Source organism: Lissotriton helveticus, chromosome 11 (assembly GCF_964261635.1).
Source record: "Lissotriton helveticus chromosome 11, aLisHel1.1, whole genome shotgun sequence".
Taxonomy (NCBI): Eukaryota; Metazoa; Chordata; class Amphibia; order Caudata; family Salamandridae; genus Lissotriton; species Lissotriton helveticus.
Window position 1 is genome coordinate 809080792 of NC_136072.1, and position 22755 is coordinate 809103546.

Below are 22755 nucleotides of genomic sequence, written 5' to 3' on the forward strand. Positions count from 1 at the left end.
TCTCAACCCCACCCCCACCCCTAAATAACACAGAAGTCAGGACACTGAAGAAAAAGTAACCAAGAAGGGGAAAAGAGAATTAGGCATGCTTTCTTTTATCCACATCAGATGTGTTCTACCCAGAAATTCAAATAACACCCCCTTCATCAGTTAACTTACATTTTTTTAAAGCACTCTGTATAAAAAGCCCTGTAATTTGCTTTTTATTAAAAGCAGACAATTCTCAGTTTTCAGTTTCAAGTACGTGATCCAAGAGAAAATGCTTTGGCGGTATGTTCTCCTAGGTCTAGAGATGCTGACTGAAGAAAGAAATCACTAATCTATACAGAGATCCATTGTTTTTGCTCCCCAAAAGGATGACTATTTGGCCACAATCATGTAGCTAGACAAGAGTCTAATTCGGAGTTGGGTTCATCTCCTGTTTAATGTTTAAGGACTGACAAACGAAACACCAATGTTTCAGATTCTCACAAATTCAAATAGGTTTGCTAAACACGTAGATCAAGCAACAGATTAAATTACTTACCTGTCGCACTCCATTCCCTAGTCATTGTCCAGCTACATTCCCAGCCTCAAATTGATGGACTCCCCGTTCCTGCTCCATCCTATAGCTACCCCACCACCCATCTCAATCCATAACCCCACCCCTCCCCAATCAAGACATTGGCTGCTACCTTCCTTTACTATCCAATTCTTGTTTTGACTATCCCACTCTTGCTTGAGTCTTTCAATATCTCTGAAATGAAGGACACGCTTATTCACCTCACAACCTATGTAACAGATTGTATTATGTTTAGGTTGGCTACTATGCAAATGTATTGACTGCATATATTGTCAAAAGCTTTGCTATGGGTAGGGACATAGCTATAGTCGTCTAGGATACCATAATTCAGAGTGTCATTGCCTGGCACCTCATGAAGCTAGGAATAGAAGTCAGTTAGAATGCATCATCACTTTCCTCTTCCGTGGTTTAAATCCCTTATGAACACTGGAATATGTAACTATGAGAGAGACTGGGAAAGAAAGTAATGTCAGCAGACACTTTCTTGGAAGACCACCAGCAACTGTATTCCTAGGATCACTCGTTCAGGTCCAATATCTATTTAGCTCCTTATTTACCTTTTCACCTACTCCATTCCGTCAGGATCTCCTCCCAAAGCACTTACCTACTAAGAAGCGACCAATGGTGTATTTCAAACAACACCAGAACAATAAAACAATTCTGCCTCTTCTCTAATCTTCTCAAATTTCCTAGCCCCCTTCTTCTTTTGCTTCCCAACCTGTACTACTTCTCCCATGACTATTCTTATTTCCTCTTCTCCAACTCTCCACATGTTTATTTTATACCACCTCTATCTGTTCCCTCTTGTTACATCCCACCTTCTTTCTCCCAGAGACACTAGGATCCCCTCACAAAGCTACTCCTATCCCTACGAAATTCATCTATCTTACATGACAAGTGCTTGAAGGCACATCACCCTCCAAAAACGCAATCCTAACTAAATAGTGTCTAGTTCCAGCAAAAGGCCCCCATAACTGCTTACTCTACTAATCAGGTTCTACTCAGTGACACTGATAGCACCTACCCAAGCCTGGTTTCTCATACTAACCTGTTGATGGTGTCTAGGTAGGGGCAGTGACGGCTGCGCCGATCCTCCATGTCGTACCGGCCATACTTCCCTGAAACTGAGTAATAACAAAATCAGTATAGTATCTGAGAACACCGAAAAACTGTACTTATTTTGGGTAGGAGATTAGATGATATGGTCACTGCCTCTGAAAGCTGAAGAGGCAAAGAATTAGCAGCGTTAATGTTAAACACATGTAAATTAAATGCATTTAAAAAGTGCACAATACTGCATAAAATAAATTACTGAATCTTTCAAACATACTATGTGAACAAGATGTTCATTCTGTACAGCGCTTAACCGGATTGTAAGAAAGCTCCTTCTTAGAGTGAGAATGAGAGAGAGTGAGTGTGAGTGAGATAGTGAGTGAGTGAGACAGAGTCCAAGCGAGAGGGCACCCAGAAGTCCAAGATGGCAGTGCAACTTGTCCTTCACTGATTCTCAACAAGGAGCACAAAAGGATTATGTTACTTACCCCGTAAACATCTGCTCTTGGCATGTAGCGCTATAGATTCATATGTATTGAATACTCCTGCCATCTAGTGTTGGATTTGGATGTTTGCAAGTTGTTTTTCTTTGAAGAAGTCTTTCGACTCACAAGGTAAGGTGACTCCTCCTCTTGGTAACAGGGTGCATGGGCATCAACTTCATTGTTAGATTGTTTTCCCGCAAAAGGGTGAGGATGAAGTATAAGTATGTGTACGTAAATAAATGTCCATGCATAGGAAATATAGATTAGAATGGCAACCACCCCATAGGTGTCCAGAGAGGAGAGTGGATGCATGCAACCACCCCATAGGTGTCCAGAGAGGAGAGTGGATGCATGTGAATCTACAGTAGTACATGCCAAGAATAGATGCTTACAGGATAAGTAACATAATCCGTTCAAAGCATATGTGGCTGTAGATAGATACACATGCTTTGCATAGAGACTGTATAGCATTCCCCTCCAAAAAGCAGTGGCTAACCAGTGGACGTTGCTGGAAAAAGTGTACATAGCACCGCCTGTCCTACATTAACTCGTTGGCGTGCTAAAACATCCACACAGTAGTGCTTGCTAAATGTGTGTGGTGTAGACCATGTAGCTACTTTACAAATGTCAGCAATGGGAATGTTGCCCAAGAAAGCCCCTAATTTACGTGTAGCGCGTGCTCTAGGGGATATAGACAAAGTCCTTTTGTTCTTGACATAGCACGTCTGGCTACATTTAAACCATCCATCTAGACATTCCAAATGGGTTTCTCTTTCTGGGGGGAGGACAGCAAAAGCAACAGAGTTGTTTTGCGAAAATCATTTAGTCCTGCCAATATCATACAATAATGATCTTTTAATATCTAGTGTATGAAGAGCTCTTTCTGCTACAGAATCTGGATGAGAAAAGAAAACAGGTAACTCAATAGAGTTGTTAATGTGGAAAGGGGATATTACTTTCAGACGGAACCACCCTATCCCTATGAAGCTGGAAGAAATTATCTTCTGAAGTTAGTGGCAGAAGCGCACCAACACACCTTAGTGAGGTGATAGCAATGAAAGAAGGATATTGGAGGGGCAATTGTGTAATGGTTCAAAAGTTGGACAAATAAGTCATGTTAGAACAATTTGAGATTCCACACAGGTGCAGGTGGGACTCTTGGTGGAATCACTCTTTAAGGCCTCCCATAAAAGCCTTAATAACTGGCACTCTGATCAAAGATAGTGTTGCCTATTTTGACGATAGGCAGCTACTGCAGCAAGATGTATTGAAGTGTAAGCAAGGCCTGAGCGTTGATAATGCAAGAGGTAACAAATAATGTATAGATGCATTGAGTGGATCAATCTTTTGGTTATTACAATAAATAACAAATCTTTTCCATTTAGCTGACTAGCAAGCTCTAGTGGAAGGTTTACGTGCCTACTTAAGAATGGTGATGTATTCTGCCGGTAGATTTAAATATCTGAACTCTATGACTTCGGCAGGTGAAGCTTCTCATGTGAAACTACGCAAAGTTTGACTAGTGTGGTAAACCGTGGTTGACAAACCCACATGGGAGCCACCAGAATGAGGTTGAGAGATATCTGCTTGAGCTTTCGAACCAGAAATGGAAGTGCGAGACGCGGAAAGGCGTAGGCAAGTATTCCTGACCGATCATCCATAGGGCATTGCCTTTGGATAGAGGGTGTGGGAACCTGGAGGCAACATTGGGGCATTTTGCATTCTCTGCTTTCGCAAAGAGGTCTATTTGTGGAAACCCCCTCTTGTGGAAGTATGGGAGAAAGACTAGGGGGTGGAGTTCCCACTCGTGGACTTGTTGCTGCACCCTGCTTAGGAGGTCGGCAAGGTCATCCGTTCCTGGGCAGTGTTCTGCTTACAGATGAATTTTGTGATGTATTGCCCAACGCCATACGGTCCGAGAGAGGCATGACAGCTGTAGAGAGTTTGTGTTCCCCCCGTTTTGGTACAGAGTACATGGCTGTAATATTGTTCATCCGGACTAGGACAACCTTGCCTATTAGGTGTGGTAGAAATGCTTGGTGAACAGCTTAAAGCTCTAGGTAGTTGATGTGGAGATTTTGGTGTATGGTGTCCCAAAGACCCTGAACGGGTAGATCTTGTAGGTGAGCACCCCACCCTGGGAGGAATGCATTTGCAGTTAGCAGGACCTGTGGAACAGGGTCGATGACCGGCCGTCCTTTTAACAGGTTTTGTGAGTTCCATCACTGCAGAGAGCAATCAGTCTGGCTGTCTACCAACACTAGATTGTGTAGTTCACCCTGTAGTTGAGTCCACCGTTGTGCTAAACATTCATGTGGAGGGCGCATGTTTAGCCTTATATGAGGCACTAAAGCAATGCATGATGTTATCATCCCTAGAAGACGCATTAAAGTTTTGACTGTTAAGTACTAATTGGGGTGAAATTGTGTTAGCAGTCTGAAATTTAGAATTCTGGCTGCATTTGGATAGGCTAGGCCTGTTTGAGAGTTGAGCATGGCTACTAGATATGGTTGCAGTTGTGAGGGTTGAAGATGGGGTTTGAGCATGGACTGTGAATCCCAACTGATGTAGAAGATTTATGGCCCTATAGTTATCCCTGTAAAATCCTCTCCATTGAAAGAATTGAGCCTGTGTCCTGTATGAGGATGTGGAGGCTTCTGTGGAAGCAGTCTTTGAACTTCGTCTGAAGTGCTTCCATGGATTTCATTATCTCTAAGGCCTCATCTACTTTTGGGCCGAAGAGATGCTGTTTATCGAAAGGGGCATTTAATAATGTCTGCTAAACTTCAGGTTAGAAACCAGATACACGTAACCATGCCTACCTTCGTAGGAGGACAATGGTATTAATTCCTTTGGCATTGGTGTCAGCAGCATCTAGTGCACACCTGATGGAGTTGGAAATAAATGTACCCTCCTGAACTAACTCCTGGACATTTTTTCATGCTCCTCTGGGAGATATTGGAGTAATTCATCCATCTCACTCCAGTGAGCTCTGTTGTATCTGGCAAGTAAACCCTGTGTATTGGCTATCTGCCAATGATTGGCCGATTGTGCAGCAACTCTTTTGCCTGAGGCATCTATGAGTTTTGACTCCTTGTCAGGTCGTGGTGCCTCACCTGTGGTTTGCGAGTTTGCTCTTTTTTACGAGCATTATATACAACTAATGAGTCTGGTGGAAGTTGACCTCTAATAAAAATTGGGTCAGATGGTGGTGATTTATACTTTTTGTCCATCCCCAGGTGTAATAATGCGTGGACGTGTGAGGTCTTTCTTGCATAGTTTGTAAAATGGCTCCATAAGGGTTGCAGTTGCAAAGTTTTGTTTTGATGCTGAAGTTTTCGGAACGAAAGTGGTCTTCTCTTTAGGTGCGAGTGGTTTGGGAGCTGAAGAGCATTTGTCTCGGCTCGGAGTGGAGCTGGAAGGCTTTGTCTGTGCATTCAGTGCCGAGGGCGGTGTGTTCTAAGCTGACTTTCAGTGCTTACCAAAGCCGGATGGAAGTGGTTACCCAGAAGCACTTTGTTGTACAGGAATGGACTGTTTTTGTGTGGGCAGGTGAGGGTACTCACCGCACCTTGACCAGGTGCAAGATCATGGGACTCCAAATCGATCTCTAGTTCAAAGTCGGAATCTTGAACGGAAAAGGCCCCTTCTTCAGCCACAGACACTTCAATGTCTTCCTCTTCCTGTTCGATATCATCTTGATCGAAGATAGTGGGAGTATGTGCTACACTCTGCCTCTGCATCAAGCTAGATGCTCCTGCAAGGTCTTCATAGATCGAAACGACCAACAGGCCTCACAGTCTTCTTTATGCTCTGGCGACAAGTACAGATTGCAGACTTTGTGATGGTCAGGTCACGGGTACTTGGAGTGGCCCAGAGTTCAGAACTAAAATGGAGTCCGTTCCATCAGCAAAGTTGGTATTGAATGTAACTTAGCCTGGACAGGCTAGGCCTGAAGGCTGCGGTTGGAGTGTTCCTATTACAACTGGTGAAAGTCTTCAGAATTTCGATAAGCGAGGGATGGGACACGCAATCGAACCCATACCAATGTGGGTAGAGTGGATTGATCACCGAAAGGATCCTGAAAACGGTCTTAAACCGGAGCGCCACAATACACGTCCATACCCGATGGTGGAAAGAAAATAATCCAACAAAGGAGTCAATGCTCATGCGCACTATTGCCATGAGGAAGAGTAACCTTACCTCATGTTTTGAAAGCCTTCTTCGAAGAATAATATCTTACAAACATCCAGATCCAACACTAGATGGCAGGAATATGCAAAGGATGAGTATCTACAGCCATACATGCCTCGAACGTATAAATGCCAAAACAATGTCGCTCGATCCACAGTCCATCAGTCAAACCACACGCTGAACATAGCCAAATAACCAAGTCAGCACAGACGCAACAGTCCGGCAGAGAATGTGCAATTGAATTTTCTGTCCCGAAAGGAAAGATTAATAAAGGCAGAGTATAGCGACATCTCAACATGGTCTGGTATGTGCACATAACTTGTGTGTTTATGAGGGGGTGCTGCACATTGGCCATGGTGTTAGAACATTGCGTCTTCACAATTCAACACGGACCATGGTGCAAGAGCAGGTTAACCCAGTATACCATACTTTCCTTTTCCCCTTAAAGCAACCTTTTAGTACAACATTTTGCAGAGTTTTTATAGGTGTCCGTTTTGTGTCAGTCGGGGATTAACAAGAAACCAGCTACAGAACTTAAATCGTTGTAACATACAAAACTGTTCTGTGAGCCACAAATACCGTTGAAATGAAGTAGCTGTGCAACATGAATTTAAAAATCTTAGTACGGCTCACTCTCCCACACATTAATCCTGTGGGAATCTTGCAGACAAATGAAGTATACCTGGGCATTATTTACCTAAAATTATATAGTTAGCATTTGATGAAGAGATGGGTGGGTTTACATTTTCCACAGTTAAAAGAAAAGTAATACCATTTTATGGACAACAATTAAACTGGACTGTTAAGAGGAAAGGATTGTTTATTAGTAAATGCTATGTAGGCAACAAACTAACAGAAGGATGCTCTTGAAAGCATGTAAAGTAGTTGCTAGTTAATCCATCAGGACCTGCAGATTTCCCCAAAAACTCTTAACATGAATTCCACATATTTTAATATCTGGAATAAAATAGGTTGTATGCTCTTCCGCTAAAGAGGCTTCAACATATCTGTGAGAAAATGGTCTTAATTTATTTCTGAAGTTGTGAGGTCATGAACAATATTAAATAAACATTAGAAAACTTGATTTCCTGAGCGACTGATAGCACTATTTTGAGCTCTCAGATCCTAAAGTACTTTCACTTGGTCATCTGTTTTACTTGTGCAGCAGAATGTTATCACCTATCGTTCCTCCTCTCAGCATGATCACTTAACAGAAAGATGGTCAATTCTGCTTTTCCACAACAGATGTTATTTTGGAATACATTCATCTTTCCCTTCTATCCACGATAGCCATATCAGATTTTGAAAACTCTAGTTGCACCTCTCGTTCACTCTGTTAGTAGGCTGCATAAGATAGGATGAAAATCACCGACATCTTAAGAGTCAAATACACTACGTTGATATAGTGCATGCTTTTAGAATTCACAGAAAGGCAAAAGATAAAATTCAGTTTGCAATGTCTTCTTCAAAAGACTGCCTTTTAGCACAAGTTGGCCAAGTAACTAGTGCAAACATTTATGTATAGTCAGGGATGGGTTTAGGTGAACAATTGCATGGTGTTGAAATGAAGTACATTGTACATCAATAGCTATGGCTGTAAAAATAAAATCTGGGAATTTGCGGATTACAAAGAACGTGTGCCGATCCAGAAAAAGATTGAAGCATCCAGCAGACTCAGAGCGAGTCGTTTGGTATCAGTCACATATAAATTGGGGTTGAAGGAAATAAGGACAGACCTGGTGTGTTTATCTCTCACCACGGACAGTTCATTTTTTTCTCACAATGTGGACTACTACAATAATAAAATTGTCTCCCATGATTATACCATCACAGTGAACTGACACCAACTCATTATAGCGATCTGCTCAAATCTGCTGAGCATTGCAGTTATGGAGGTAAACAATGATGTTTCACAAATTCTTATTTTGAATTTCAAGGAAAAGAATGGAACACCGGTCATCAAAATAATTTTGCCCATTCAGTGTTTTGCAGCATAATGTCACGAAAGCAATGCTTACACCCTTCTAGTTTGATGAGAGTAACCTACAGCCTTGCAGGCCACCCCAGTGTATTTATAATTCCAAGGCCTGTCAATCCATTATAGACATCATGTGGAGGATTAAAATGTTACTCGTATTTGTTAGCACAGAAAATCATTTATTGCGGCTGAAGGGGAAGTGACACTCTCGCCCCCTTTTAAAACACGCACACACAGGCCTTGTCCCCTTCCCGCACCACTGCATAGCTCACACCCCCTTTGCATTTCGAGTTATTGAGATTATGGGGGACCGACTGATTTATTTCATACATTAAGGACACAATCCCGTGCCTGACCTTAAGATGGCCGCCTCAGTGGGTCGCTCCATAATGCTCTACTACTCCTAGACATTATAAGTGGCCTACGACCTTGATCTTGATCACAGCCCTCTCCCGACCGTGATCCTTCTCACCCTTCTGGATTTCTACTTTGGGATCTTTCCCGTGACCATGGAGACTTAGCTATTTGGCCAATGCCCGGTGGAGCTACCTGATAGCTAAAGAGGAGATGGGCTGTGGACTCCCCCTCGGTCGTCACCTACACAGCCGGACTTTGGGCATACGTTCCTTAGTCTCTCCGTCGTACCCCCTCCCACTCCTACACCCCTCCCCCTTCTCCCTCTCCCGCTATGCTCCTTTCTTTTCATCTTCTTTAACGCCTGAACAGCGGCGGTTTTTCTGCCGCGGTGCGGGCATTCTGAAGGGTGGGCGGGGCTGCGTCGGCCGTTGGCCGACGGCAGCACTAGGGAGGTAGTGCTCTCATCGGCCAACAGCAGCACGGAACGGGTTAATGTTTTTCCGTGGACACTTAGCTATTTGGCTGATGCCCTGTGTATCTACTCGATAGCTATTGAGGAGATGGGCTATGGACTACCCCCTCGGCCCTCACTTACCCAGCCGGTCCTTGGACAGACGTTCCCTTCGTTGTATCTCCCCCCTAATCCTTTTCCCTACTCCCTTACCTTTCTTCACTCCATGAACCTCCTCCTCTATGCTACTTAAATGTTTTCATTGGTACATTATAACAGGGATGTGGAATTCCTATAGCCCGACGCCCAGGATATATTGTTTGGGGTCAAGGGCAACACGTTTTAATGTGCATTTTGTCCTTGGGACAAGCAGGCCCAACCCCCTGCTGCGCAAACCCTGTGGCTGCCAGTTTCCAGTACCACATTCAGGCTCAGGCAAGGGCACTGTCTGCAATTCAGTAAATATGTGTGTGTGCATATGTTAATGCTGTTCAAAATTGTATTTATGGTCCATTAATTGAGAGCCTTTATTATTAGGCTTAGCGCTCTCAGTAAATGTAAGTTCTGACTGCACTACTGCCGTGGTTCCAGTATAAAAATGTAGACACGGTTTCAAACTTTAGCAATATGAGGCTATGCATAATGCTCCCAGAATGCTCTCTGATTAGATGCAAATATTTGCAGAAGCATGAAAGCAAGATTAATGATTCTTTGCTTTCAATATAAAATGTTCCTAAAAAGCAGGAAAAAAATGTTTTTGCTAAACTACTGTAAACTTTCAGTACCATTTCTCATCAGCATCATTTTGTAAAATGTGTTGATGCATGCTAGTATTTCCCCGAAATATTCATATTAGAAAATCAGTGTAACTAGTTTCAATAAGATTTTGATAAACAAAAATAATCAAACATTGGCAAAGCCAGTAGGTCTTAAATGGTAGTCCGCTTTTTAGTTTTGGCAATGCGTGACTTGTTTTGGCATGTTTTTTGTAAAACCTTATTGATGTGAGAGCTGCCGGACCCTCACCAATATAACAAACATTGGCAAAAGCAAAAATTGTTTTTGGTCTCAAAAAAAGCACACACTGCCACGTTAGTTACTGGCACTGAACAAAACTACTTTGTGTGCCGATATGCTCCTTGTGAAAGAGCAGAATGCTGTCACTCACCGTGAAGCCAGCTGATACAGAGAGAGAATTTTAATAAACACAAAAGGTCATGGGCAACGCCAGACCAAATTAGGGGCCCAATTATTAAAGAAAGTCACAATAGTGCGCCATTGGTATATGTCCTTGCATTAAGGGCAGCTTTATGGTTTTCGTGAATTCACAGAATTTACAGCTGTAGGGCAAGAAATAGTACTCCTAGAAAATATTTGTGAACTGCATTTTAGCATGAGCAAATATGCATGTGTAGATTTGCTCATGCGAACACTTCAGTGTTTGCAAGTTTATTTTCCGTCCAACCACTTTTTTCCCAACTCTGGAAGAAGGTTTACATCTGCCATTGTCAGGAGTAAATTTCCAACATTTTTCAGTATTGGAAAAGATTAGAGAAGAGTTGTTGAAACCCCTTAAAACATGCAAGTTAGTAGGTTTGCACAGACTCAAAAGGACATTCTAACCCTGGAACTATTGTTTACCACTACCTTCAGTCCCAGTATGAAGATCTGCGCAAACGTAGCAACATAAAAGGGATTGCTAGTATTCAAACACTAGTATGGTATGAGCCCTGGCATAATCAGAGAGGCTATATAAGAGCTCTTGTTTAATGAGATTGCTGCCATAATTTGTCGCCGCACAACATGGCACCAAAGGGACAATTGGATTTTGTTACAGGACAAGTATATTTATGAAGCAACCTGCCCCATGGACAAGTAGATATTTTAATAAATTCCACACCCCTGAAATTATATACTTTGTAACAGATGTAATTTTTGCAACTTTGTGGAACCTCATGTAAAGCGCTCTGATACCTTCACGTCTACCCAGCGCTATATAAAACTCTTCAAATAAATAAATAAAATAAATGTATACATTAATTCTCTGAGAGGTAAATAACAGTGTCACAGTCATAGCACTTGGCAATGTAAATAAAGCTGGTGAACACAAGCAATATAGCAAACTACAGTAAGTATAGGCAATGCAACATAAAGACAGATAACACCCTTAGTGCGAGTGTACTGTCTTTTGTGTACAGTTCGTGAGAGGCTTTACTAGGTGCAAGGGGGAAGGTGTTTCACTTCGCAGAAGATATCAGGCTTAGTTAGCTTCTTCTCATTGAGTCCAGGCTATGACGCTGGACAGCCAACTTTGTTTATTAGCTCAGACTGTTTCCAGCCTTCAAGCACTTGACAGTGCGTGGCATGCGGTATGACGTCAGAAGCTATGAATGTCATAGTATAGGTAGTGGTTGTTAATTAGCTACTGTCTTTTTCCTGCAGCATTCATCTCATCAAGGCACAGCAGGACTGGAAGAGATAAGCTGAAGTGCAACGAGAACTGATAAAAAAAAATTGAGTCTCGTGGAGAGGGAAAGCTACACTCCTCGTCAAACAAGCATTGGCAAAGCTAATCGGTCGCACCCATGGGAGAGCTATTGACATTGGCAAACGGGAGGCGGCGGTTAACAGGAGTGACTACTGAGAACAATGGGGCAGGGAGAGGAGGTGGCAAGAAAAACAGGGACAGGGTAGAAGAAACAGGAAGGGGATCGGATAAGTTAAATAAGAATAGAGAAGGAGATGATTGAAGAAGGAGAAGAAACTGGGATGAGAGGGCTGGTGGGAGGGAAGGAAAGATGAAACCGGGACAAGAGAAGAAACAGGGAGGGTGTGGTGATAAGTTAAAAACAAGGATTAATAAATCCATTTGCTTCCAGCGCATCAAGAGAGAGTACTTCGGATGGAGGGGGCGGGGTGTAGTGAATACAGACACAGGGAGAAAGGAAATACTTCTTCCTTTCCCCAAGCACCTGTTTTGAATGGATTCCTGCTCCAAGATCGTGGGTGAGGCTTGCAAGTGTGGGGAAGGAATCTATCCCACCAGAGATGATTTTCTTTGTTGTTGGGGAGCAACCCCTTGGGCTTGGGTCTCTACCCGGGGGCATGTGTAGCTGTGTTCATTTTTCTAAACAGAGTTGGGTATTGTGAACTTGTTTGTCAAGTTACTGGTCTAACTAAGGATTATTGCTAGCCGCAGGATGACCCTCAGCAGGTTGTTGGTATGCTTTTCGACTTTTCTTCTGTCCATGATAATGAGACTGACTCTGATCCTCCGGCAGAGAAGGAATTCTAGCGGTGAATTTTCTGTCCGAGAGGAATCATCTGATGAAGCCACTCTCAGTGCGTATGAAGTGCCGCTTTTAGAGGAAGACATTGGTGTGCCAATAGTGCAGCAAGAGGCATCTGGATTGCAGCCTGGGTTTGCAAGGCTTCCCATTGGAAGTGCTGGAATCTGGATTGACCCAAACATGGAACAGCCGGTGTTGCCCGCCTTTAGTTGTGATGCAGAGTGTAAAATGAATTGCGAATTTCTTTTGCCTATACATTTTTTCAGTTGTTTATGGACAATGTATTTTTGGGTGTGATTGTTGAGCAGACTAATTTGTATGCCGAACAGTAGTTGAGGGACAGCTGTGCAAGACTTAAACCCCACTCTAGAGCTACCCAGTGGACTCCCACAAATTTGGATGAGTAGAAGAAGTTCTTGGGTTTAACTTTTTTGATGGGCCCAATAAGGAAGCCATCGCTGTATTCATATTGGTCTAATAATCCCTTGATGGCAACGGCTACATTTCCTGCAACCATGAGCCGTAATCAGGATTGGCTTCTTCAGATGTTGCATTTTGTTGATAATGATTTAGCATTGCCACGAGATCACCCTGATTGTGACCGCCTTTTTACAATTAGGCCTGTCCTTGATCACTTGGTAGATCGATTTTCAGAGATCTATGTGCCAAGCAAAGAAATAGCTGTAGACAAGTCTTTGGTCCAGTTCAGGGCAGATTGGTTTTTAGGCAGTACATTCCTAGTATGAGGGCATGTTATGGAATTAAGATGTATATGCTGTCTGAGAGTAGTACTGGAAAGGTCAATAATTTCAGAGTCTACACCGGTAGGGATTCCAGTAATGACCCCCCTGGTTGTCCATCCACTTTGAGTATCATAGAAAATTGTGTGGGAGCTTGGTAGAGGACTTTTTAACAAAGGTCACCACTTATACGTAGATAACTTTTACACTTGTGCCATTGTTCAGGGAATTGTTCAAAGTTGACACTGTTGTCTGTGGCACAATCCTAACCATAAAGGTTACCCAAAAGAGCTTGTTTGTAAAAAACTTGAGACGGGACAGTGCAGTGCCTTGCATAGATATGAACTTCCCCTGGGTGTCTAGTTTTCAGAAATGTCTGGGTTTGGTAGGTTTCCCCTGGAGGCCACTGATCCCAGGACCAAAAATTCAGGTAACCCCCTTGCAAAACCAGGTCGCTTTGTGAAAGATAATTTTGATGTCTCGAAAATACGTTTTGGGCCCTTCCCTGTAGCAGGCACTTGGCTCACCGACACAAGTGAGGTATCATTTTTATCGGGAGACCTGGGGGAATGCTGGGTGGTAGGAAATTTGTATCAGCCCAGTGATCCCACAACTTTCCCACACAGAAATGTAAGGAAAATTTACTTGTTTTGTTGTTTTTTTAGCAAAATGTGAGGTTTGCAGGGGATTTGGAATAAGAAAACGTTTGGGGATCCACGCAAGGCACACCTCCCTGGACTCCCCTGGGTGTCTAGTTTCCAGAAATGACTGGGTTTGGTAAGTTTCCCTAAAGGGCCACTGAGCGCTGGGACCAAAAACGTAGGTGACTCCGTTGCAAAACCAGGTCTTTTTGTGATCGATAATATTCACGTCTCCACGGTACGTTTCGGCCCATTTCCTGTCGCGGGCACTAGGCCTGCCCACACAAGTGAGTGACCATTTTTATTGGGAGACTTGAGGGAATGCTGGGTGGGTGGAAGTTAGTGGCTCCCTGCAGAGTTCAGACCTTTTCCTCACAGAAATGTGGATTTTTTTTAATTTTTTTTTTTTTACAAATTCTAAGGTTTGCAAAGGATTCTGGGTAACAGAACCTGGTGAGAGCCACACAAGTCATTTTATCCTGGATTTCCGTGGGTGTCTAGTTTTAAAAATGTACAGGTTTGCTAGATTTCCCTAGGTGCCGGCTGAGTTAGGGCCCAAAATCCACAGCTAGGCACATTGCAAAACTAGCATTGGCATAGCCAATAGGTCTCGCTTTTGGGACCTTATAAGGATTTAGTTATGCAGCACAATATCCTTGGTGCAACAATATCAACTGTTGCATGGCTAAACACTTATAAGGTCCCATAGGCGAGACCTATTGGCGATGCCAATGCTTGTTCAAATGTATTACCAGTAGCTAATTTGTGCTAGAGTGAGCGAAGGGTCAGTCTGGTCAGCACTTAGCCACACTCTATGAAATGGTAGCTTGTCACAGTTATTAACAAAAGATAGTTACCTCTCTATAACCTTATCTGGCGCATATTTATCTTCATAATTGCTTGATTCGGTACCCTCATTCAAAGTTAGTCATATTAGTAGTGATCTACTCACAATAGGTCATGAGTACTAGGTATGAGGCTATAGTGATTGCTGTTTGGCATTTTGCTGGAAAACATGCAACAATTTGTCAAAGGACGCTACAGCGTCCTGTAACAGTTATGTTGACAAAATGGCGCAAATGGCAGGATTGCGCAGGGACTCAGCAGGGCAGCTCCTTCTGGGCATGTGTAATAACCCGGAGTAACAGGTTTTGTCAGCGTGTGCGCTTTACAACGTAAAATTCCTAGTAATTTTGCAACATTTCTGATGAATAGTTAGAGAAAGCATTTATTATTGAGGTTAAGAGTTTCAGGCAAACATATAATCTGGTCTGAGTAGAAGCGTGTATCACATGGTCGCACTTTAGCTCACAGAAAGCCCGTCTTCAATGGGCAAACAAAACTACATGTCCCAGAATGCAGAGCGCTGTTGGCTGGAAAAAACTGTATTTTCTCGTATCACACAGAGGCTAAGAGGTCTAGTGGAAGATGTACTTTCAAACCAGACCAAACAAGGTAATCTGGTTTTTCTCTACTTAAAATGTCACGCTTAAGCACACCGAAAACATGGTAATGTCACACATGGGCATATTGAAAACTTGACAGTTATGTGCTAGAGACAGTGACAATTATGTTAAAACGTACATTTTTAACACATTCAACTGCAAAAAAAACAGCAATAACGGGAGTAATTGTACTAGCCTTAAGAGGGAATTTAAGAGGGAAATTAGATGCAAACTGCTGCCGTGCTTGAACGACGGGTACATTCAGGTTTTGCTGTTAGTATTTAGATTTCAATGAATTAGAGTGTGTGTACAGAAGAAGATAGGGGGCATCCTTATCAACCAATATTATAATATTCTTCTACCACCACCGTTGTCCTTGGATCGGGGATGCTCTTCCTTGTATTTTGTTTACCGGTGACTAATGCAAGCATCGTTTCGAAAATTACTTGCCAGCTTGGGAACTGTAGTCTCCTGCAGCAGGTTACATGCACGCAGCTCACCTAGGCAAAGTCTGGGCTGAGCTGGCGGTGAACCTGCGGGCATGCTTAGTACAGCTGTGTGGGAGTAGAAGCTCCTGTGTTGGCTCATAGATCACGTATAAGACTCCAGAAATGCCCGGAGTCGTCCTGACAGTACGTGTGCATCCGCATAGGCAGAGAAGAGGCACTCTATCGGTATGTGTCTGCGGTATTAAGTAGACCGTCGAGAGGTCTCAGATTCTGAGACTGAAGAGACAGCTAGGAAGCACCTTGACAGTCTGCTCTTCTGAACAGACAGTCCAGAGGCACTGGGACAATGTGTGAGTCTAAAGAGACAGCACGGAGGACTCGGATGGAACCTGTGTGTGTGTGCCAGTGGCATTGATAGGAGTGGCTTTTGAGACCACATGTGAGACGGGAGAAAGCGCCTAGAATCTGTCTGACAGTACGAGTGTCTAAAGAGGCAGCCAAGACTACTCCGACAGTTTATGTGAGTTTTGAAAACCCCAAAAGCTGCCTTAAAAGCAGTTAATTCACCCACAATATTCCTAAAACGGTCACCACGCGCTCTTGGAATGAATTCTTTTGTCCAGGGGCCTCCCTGCAATGGTTTACAGGTCTCTGAACCCGGTGGCGCTGATATGCAGTCTACAATGAGAGGATGTCACATCAGCTGGGTTTCTAGCGGGCTCCCCGCCGTTAGGAAAGAACACAAGCTGTTACAATCACGCTTACCTCTGCGCTGCAATCAGAACGATAACGCATTTGTAAGGACAGGCGGCTTGGGAACAGCAAAGAAAGCCCTGGCATGCAGTGTCCCACAGAGGACAGAAACCACATCAAACAATCATTGTAAACAGCCGCATCAGTTTAAAAATGTAAAGTTGCGATCTCGGAACGGTGGAGGGGCGGGCAAACAGGGCAGAAAGCGGGCATGGCGTGCTGAATGTAGCAAAGCACGTCGTACCTGCAAATAAGAAACAAGCTGTCGCCATCATGCTTTCACTTTAATGAAAACAAGCATTGGCCGTGCACGAAAGTGAAAGTAGCGCGGCGCAGCGGGGAGGGGCAGAGGAGCGTGAAAGCAAGGTTGGTACTGCATGTAAGAAACAAAAGGACAGAGGAAAGAAAAAAGGAAGGCGGGCATGGGGGAAACAAATAAATCAGGACATGGGGCAAGGTGAAAATGCAAGGGAAACAAGCATTGGCTGCGCGCGAAAGTGAAAGCAGAGCGACGCGGAGGGGAGAGGCGGAGGAGCGTGAAAGCAATCAAGTGAGAGGAAAGACAGATGGCGCCTGATCAGGCGCTGAAACCTGGCAGTTGCGCGCGTTCACGCGCACACAAGAGCTAGGCCAGCCAAAGTAGCTTGTGGTAGCACTTTTTGAAGCCCCTACTAAATGTCTTGCAGAGCAGCGCATGCCCTGGCTCTAGCGAGACCTAAAAGGGTCAGTACTGGCAGTTTGGCTATATATGGGCACCAAGAAAATGACATCACATCAAGCCAGCACGCGTGTGTCTGCATGGCCTGGCCAAATTCATGTCAGTCTAGCTGCTGTTCACACTTTTACTTGGGAGGTGGATCACTCAGTCACCTGCTGGTCTGGGTGACACCACCATAATCACCTAAGGAGCTTATCCTGTCCAACTAAATCATGAGAGGTAAATAAGCTAGGGATACCACTGGTTTTAGATCTATCCTTGATCCTAAGTGAACAAGGTTACAAACAGCACCTTCTACACAATGAAACACTACAACGCATCTTCCCATACCTTGGATAACAGAAGATACAATTGATCGCCGAACTTGTGATATCCAAGCTACACCATGCCAAAAGCCTTTAGATAGTCACCCTCTGTTTCAACCTAGGCAAAATATAACTAAATCAAAATGCTGCAAGACTCCTTCACTTTCCCACGAGAAAACCAATGGTGCCAGTCCTGCAATCACTTCACTGTATACCTGTAGAAGCAATCTTTGGCCCTTTTGCAGTCACATAAAACAGAACCACCACAGGTCATGTCTATCACACAGTGCTGTTACAGTTCAAAGCAACAACCCCCACGCTCCCATCACCAACTGAACAGGCATGGGATAGCTGAAAATATTTTCCACAAACTGCTTGTTCCCAGAAGACTCTACCACACAGCTTTCCAAACTGTGTGGCGCGACACGTTACTGTGTCGCGCCCCATGCGTAGGTGTGTCACGCGGGCAGATTTATGAGGAGAATGAGCGGGAGGATTACGGCGGCGGCTGGTGGAGCGAGGGGCGCCATTTCACCCCAAATCGGCAGGGTCCGGACGTGGAGGGAGCTGCGGCCTATAGCGTGGGCTCTGAGCAGACTGCCGTAACCTGCAAGGCATGAGCACTGGATTGAGATGCTCTTCTTTTGCGCTCGTGGAAAGCACACTGAAGAAGTTGTATTCATCTTCGTAAACGCATTATGGCAGATTGAATTATTTCATTTACTTTTCGATTCTTTTAGCAAGTACTTGGCCAGCTAGTGCTTGAAATCTCCCCACGCGTGCTTCGTGCTCTAAGGGGTGCTTGCTTTCTGCCTATAAGTAGCTACTGTGAAAAAACTAAAAACTGCAAGTGCAGCCCCACTGTCGCAGACATCCCGCGAGCGGTGCCCATTAGTGAAACATTCGTCTCCTGTCTGCATTCCTCGACTGTGCTCTGTGCCCAATACGGCCTTTCATAGCAGAACGGGGCAGCAGTCACTGCGGGCTCCTTGTGAATTAGGGGTGCACACCTATCTGCCACACTATTGGCCGTGCTCACCATTATATAAACAATTCCCATTAACGATTTGTACACAACAGATGCCCTTCCACTGATATATGTATGAGAAATATTAGGGAGCTGTTCCTGATCTCTTTCCACCGAATAATCCAAAATTCATTCTGCCACGCATTCCTTGGAGTGCGTTAATGCGCGTTATTTTTATTAAACAAAAAAAAGAGTACTTTGAACTACTACTCAGTAATGGTTATTACGCCTCTTGTGTTCTGTGTCGTGCTTCTCTTTCCCCTCGCTTGTCACCCTGTGCCGGCCCCTCGTGATGTGAATATCTCCCCGTCTGGGGCGCTGCATCAAGACCCGCCATAGAGGCCTGTTGTCTGCCTTTACCTGCCAGTGAAGAGAGCTTGGGGCAGCGAGGGGTAGCAAGCGGCAGCGGGAGATGAACCACAACACACGCCACTGCGAACGAGCGAACACAAAACAGCCATTGTTGCAGAGTCCAGCTTCATGAAATGATGTTCATACAGAGCTAGCGTTACCCCGAGCACTGTGCATAAAGAGCCCAGCGTGCACCATAATTGGAAATTGGCCGAGTGTTGAGCATGGAAAAGCCCGACTGATGTTATACCCTGAAGCAGGCCTTGGACGGATATTAGATGAAAAGATCCAGTCAGGCTTGAGTGGCGTCTTCTCATCAGCAAGTGATAATGAAAGCATCTTATGTGGATGTTAGGAACTTCTTTAGAACAACTGTTGCTGTCCTGTAGTTTACATCTTGCCTGCTTGGGTAAGGGAACCATCATTCAGTGATGCGAATACAGGGGCGGCTCCTCCACTAGGGCGGGGGAGCTTCGCCACACTACTTTCACGCAGGGGCTCTTAGAAGGGTAGAAGGGGTGAAACAACAGCAAGGCCTCATTAACATACAAATGGTCTTTAAAAGACCTGTGAAGTACTCTGATGCGGCTGTGTGTGTGTCTAGCTGAAGTTGTGAGCACAGGCTGCAGCTAGCTGAAGTGAATTGTCCGCACAGACAAGTTCTAGCTGAAGGTAATTGTGGGCATAGACTGGTTCTAGCTGAAGATGTGTGTGCACAGACAGCATCTAGCTGGAGTTAATTGTGTGCACAGACTGGTTCTCGCTGAAGTTAAATGTGTGCACAGACTGGTTCTAGTTGAAATTAATTTTGTGCACAGATTAGTTATAGCTGAAGATAGTGTACATAGACTGCAACTAGCTGAAGTTAATTGTATGCACAGAGTGTAGCTAGCTGAAGTTAACTGTGTGCACAGACAAGCGCTAGCTGACGTTACTGTGCACAGGCTGGTTTTAGCTGAAGGTAATTGTGTGCATAGACTGGTTCTAGATTAAGTTAATTCTGTGCACAGATAGCAGCTAGCTGAAGTTAATTGATTGCACATACTAGCTGAAGGTAAGTGGGTGCACAGGCAGCAGTAGCTAGCTGACTATAATTGTGTGCACAGATTGTAGCTAGCTGAAGTTAATTTTATGCACAGACTACAGCTAGCTAAAGATAATTGTGTGCACAGGCTGCATCTACCGGACGTTAATTGTCTGCACAGACTGCAGCTAGTTGGCGTTAATTGTGTGATCTGGGTACAGCAGATACCGACTGGGTGCCCAAACTAGTCCTGTGATTAAAATCTAGGATTTGGTGAGCATAACCTATAATGAAATCAACTGAAACACTATCACACTTACTACAGATAGATGCACTGAAGTACATTTTGTAGAATGATTGCTTCTTAAACAGGTTTCGGATTTGTAAATACGCTATCTTGATTGAATGCCATTGAAACACGCATTGGCAAACTCAGTAGGCTTGGCCTTGGCAAGCGGCTTGGGTGGTTCGGGCTCGCTCGCTGCGCTCGCTCGCGTTACCGTGTCCCGAAATTTTATTTTCCAGAATGGCGTGTCACCAACATGAAAAGTTTGGAAAGCTGTGCTCTACCACTACAGTCCCCCAACTATACACAAGGACCCCTTCTTGACGTTTAACAATGACAACGATATATGTGATGACTGTATCAAAGTCTTTCCCAGCATATCTCCTGACCATCCCTGCCTCCAACATGTGCAGCAAATATAAACACAAACAAAAAAATCTCAGAAAGGATAACCTTGTGTGGTAACCAGCTTAGTTGACAGAGATCAGAGATACCATGAAAGGACCTGATAGCTGATCAAAGATTTCAACTTACTGTTAACTATGTGGCTATCTCACACTTCTTCATCCATAAAACTTCTAAAAACTGCATCCCTAACACAATAACCGTACTGGCTATGACACCCATGGTGGTCATCAGTCATACACATCATGCAAACACTTCCCAAATAGGATTTAAGTAAAAAATAAAAAAGAGACAAGACCCTTCCAACCACCAACCCTACATGGTGTAGCGTTCTGACCATGTAGGCAAGGGTGTCATAACTCCACATGGAGGCAGCAGGCACTATAATAATTTTACAATACAATTTTATTAACCCCTTCGATGCTGGTGACGGAACCGTTCCGTCATCAGTTACGGCTGAGCTGTGCTGATGACGGAACGGTTCCGTCACGACCGCGCCCTGTTCTGGAATGTCCAGCACAGGGCGCGGCTAACGCGCCGCACGGAAGCGGTTAAAGGTCCTAACAAATTACTGCCAGTGTACACCACCAGCACAAAGTAAACACTGCTGCTTCCACCCTTGTCTTGTATTTCAGAAGAGTAAAAAATAAGCAAAGGATACAGGTTTTTTTGGGAAGAACTGTAAATAAAAAGCAGTTTGAACAGCAGGTTTTTGCTTTCGAAAACAAAAACAAAGGTATTTCACCATAGGGCTTTTCTAGCTAAATGTTTTGATTTTTTCACCTTCGAGCGGCCAAGCATGAAGTGTTGCTGATGTGAGAAAAAAAATTAATCAGGATCCAATTTGGCAATGTTGTCTTTATTGAGTGTTTATGTGTACTTTACTTCATAAAACTCTTAAACGTGCCGGGGAAGAGTATCCTCTGTCCTGGGAAACAACCATTAAGAATCTATTATGCTTCCCCTTAATGCTCCTGGGTTATAGCCCATCAGCACATTTGGGCTCATTCGGGCTAGTCTCCTTTAATGCCAAATGTAAAGGAATTTTTATTCATAGAGAATAGAATCAAGAGAATTCCAGTTAATAATGTATCTTCATATTTAGGGATGTAGATTTATTAGAGAAAGTTCCAACTCAATTAACATGAAGTGTGCACAAACAGTTTTGATCCCCTAGCAGGCAGCAACTGCAATATGTTCTTTAACTTAAAACATTGACATCAAGATTAATCGAGTAAGGATGTATACTCCTGATCGACACTTATCTGATACACGTATAAATTGCTTGAAATAACAGAAATATACATCATTAAAGTATGAAAATACATTATTACCTGGAATTCCCACGAATGTACTCTCTTTTATTTAAAAAATTCTATTTCATTTGCATTAAAAGAAAGCAGCTCAGAGATACCCGTCTAGCAGGGAGTGCACCGATGGACTATATAACCCTTGGAGAGTAGCATGACAGATTCTTAACGGGTTGTGTACGTAGCACAATTACAAAGACAAGCTTGTTTCAATGATTGAGATTATTATGATGGACTTTTGGTACATATTGGGATATTATGTTTGGCAAGTACATATTCAAAATTCATTGGCAAATCCCCAAAAAAGGCATGGCTTTAATGTGCCAGCATATGTGAGCCATGCATTCACATATGCAGTTTATAGGCGTTGCAAGCACAAATTAGGTTTGTCCTATTAAAGGCCCTCCTATTCAATTTGCCAATGCTGGTAAAAGTTCAGGAAAGTATTGCTTTCAGTAAAGAACGATGATGGAGATAAAGAATCGAATGTGACAATGATGGGGTGTACTTTTCAGATCTAACAGATCCTGTACATTCCAATAGATGCGCTGCCCGGAAAGCACAGCAATGCACAACTAACCAATAGCATGACACGACACTGTAAAACTCTGTGTGAAGCCAGAGCCTAATTCAAACATTGATAGTGGTTATCATGATGGACTATGAGTTTGGATTTAAAAAAGGTTTTAAGAAACGGAAATCCAGAATGACGTCGAGCTACATGTTGTGTGACCCCCAAAATGGTTTAAGGATTCCTTGAATATTGTTGTCCTGCAGAATGGAACACGACCCCCACTAAACTGATACTCTAAATGTGGTGATATCAAGGCAGTAGAAGTCTGGTTGATAGTGACCAGTTGCATCTGCTTTAGGATACCAGCGTCTACCCTGACCACATGTGCAAATTGTGATGGTGTAACGTTATCATGAA

General features: G+C 43.6%; 1 protein-coding gene across 1 annotated transcript in view; it reads right to left on the reverse strand.

The window, feature by feature from the left end:
* The window catches only part of USP39 (ubiquitin specific peptidase 39), a 166437-nt gene that overhangs the window by 102296 nt on the left and 41386 nt on the right, over positions 1-22755 (reverse strand). Inside the window, exon 2 of the mRNA XM_078666873.1 lies at positions 1611-1686. Within this exon, the coding sequence (XP_078522999.1) occupies positions 1611-1686 (76 nt within the window). The remainder of the gene's footprint in view (positions 1-1610; positions 1687-22755) is intronic.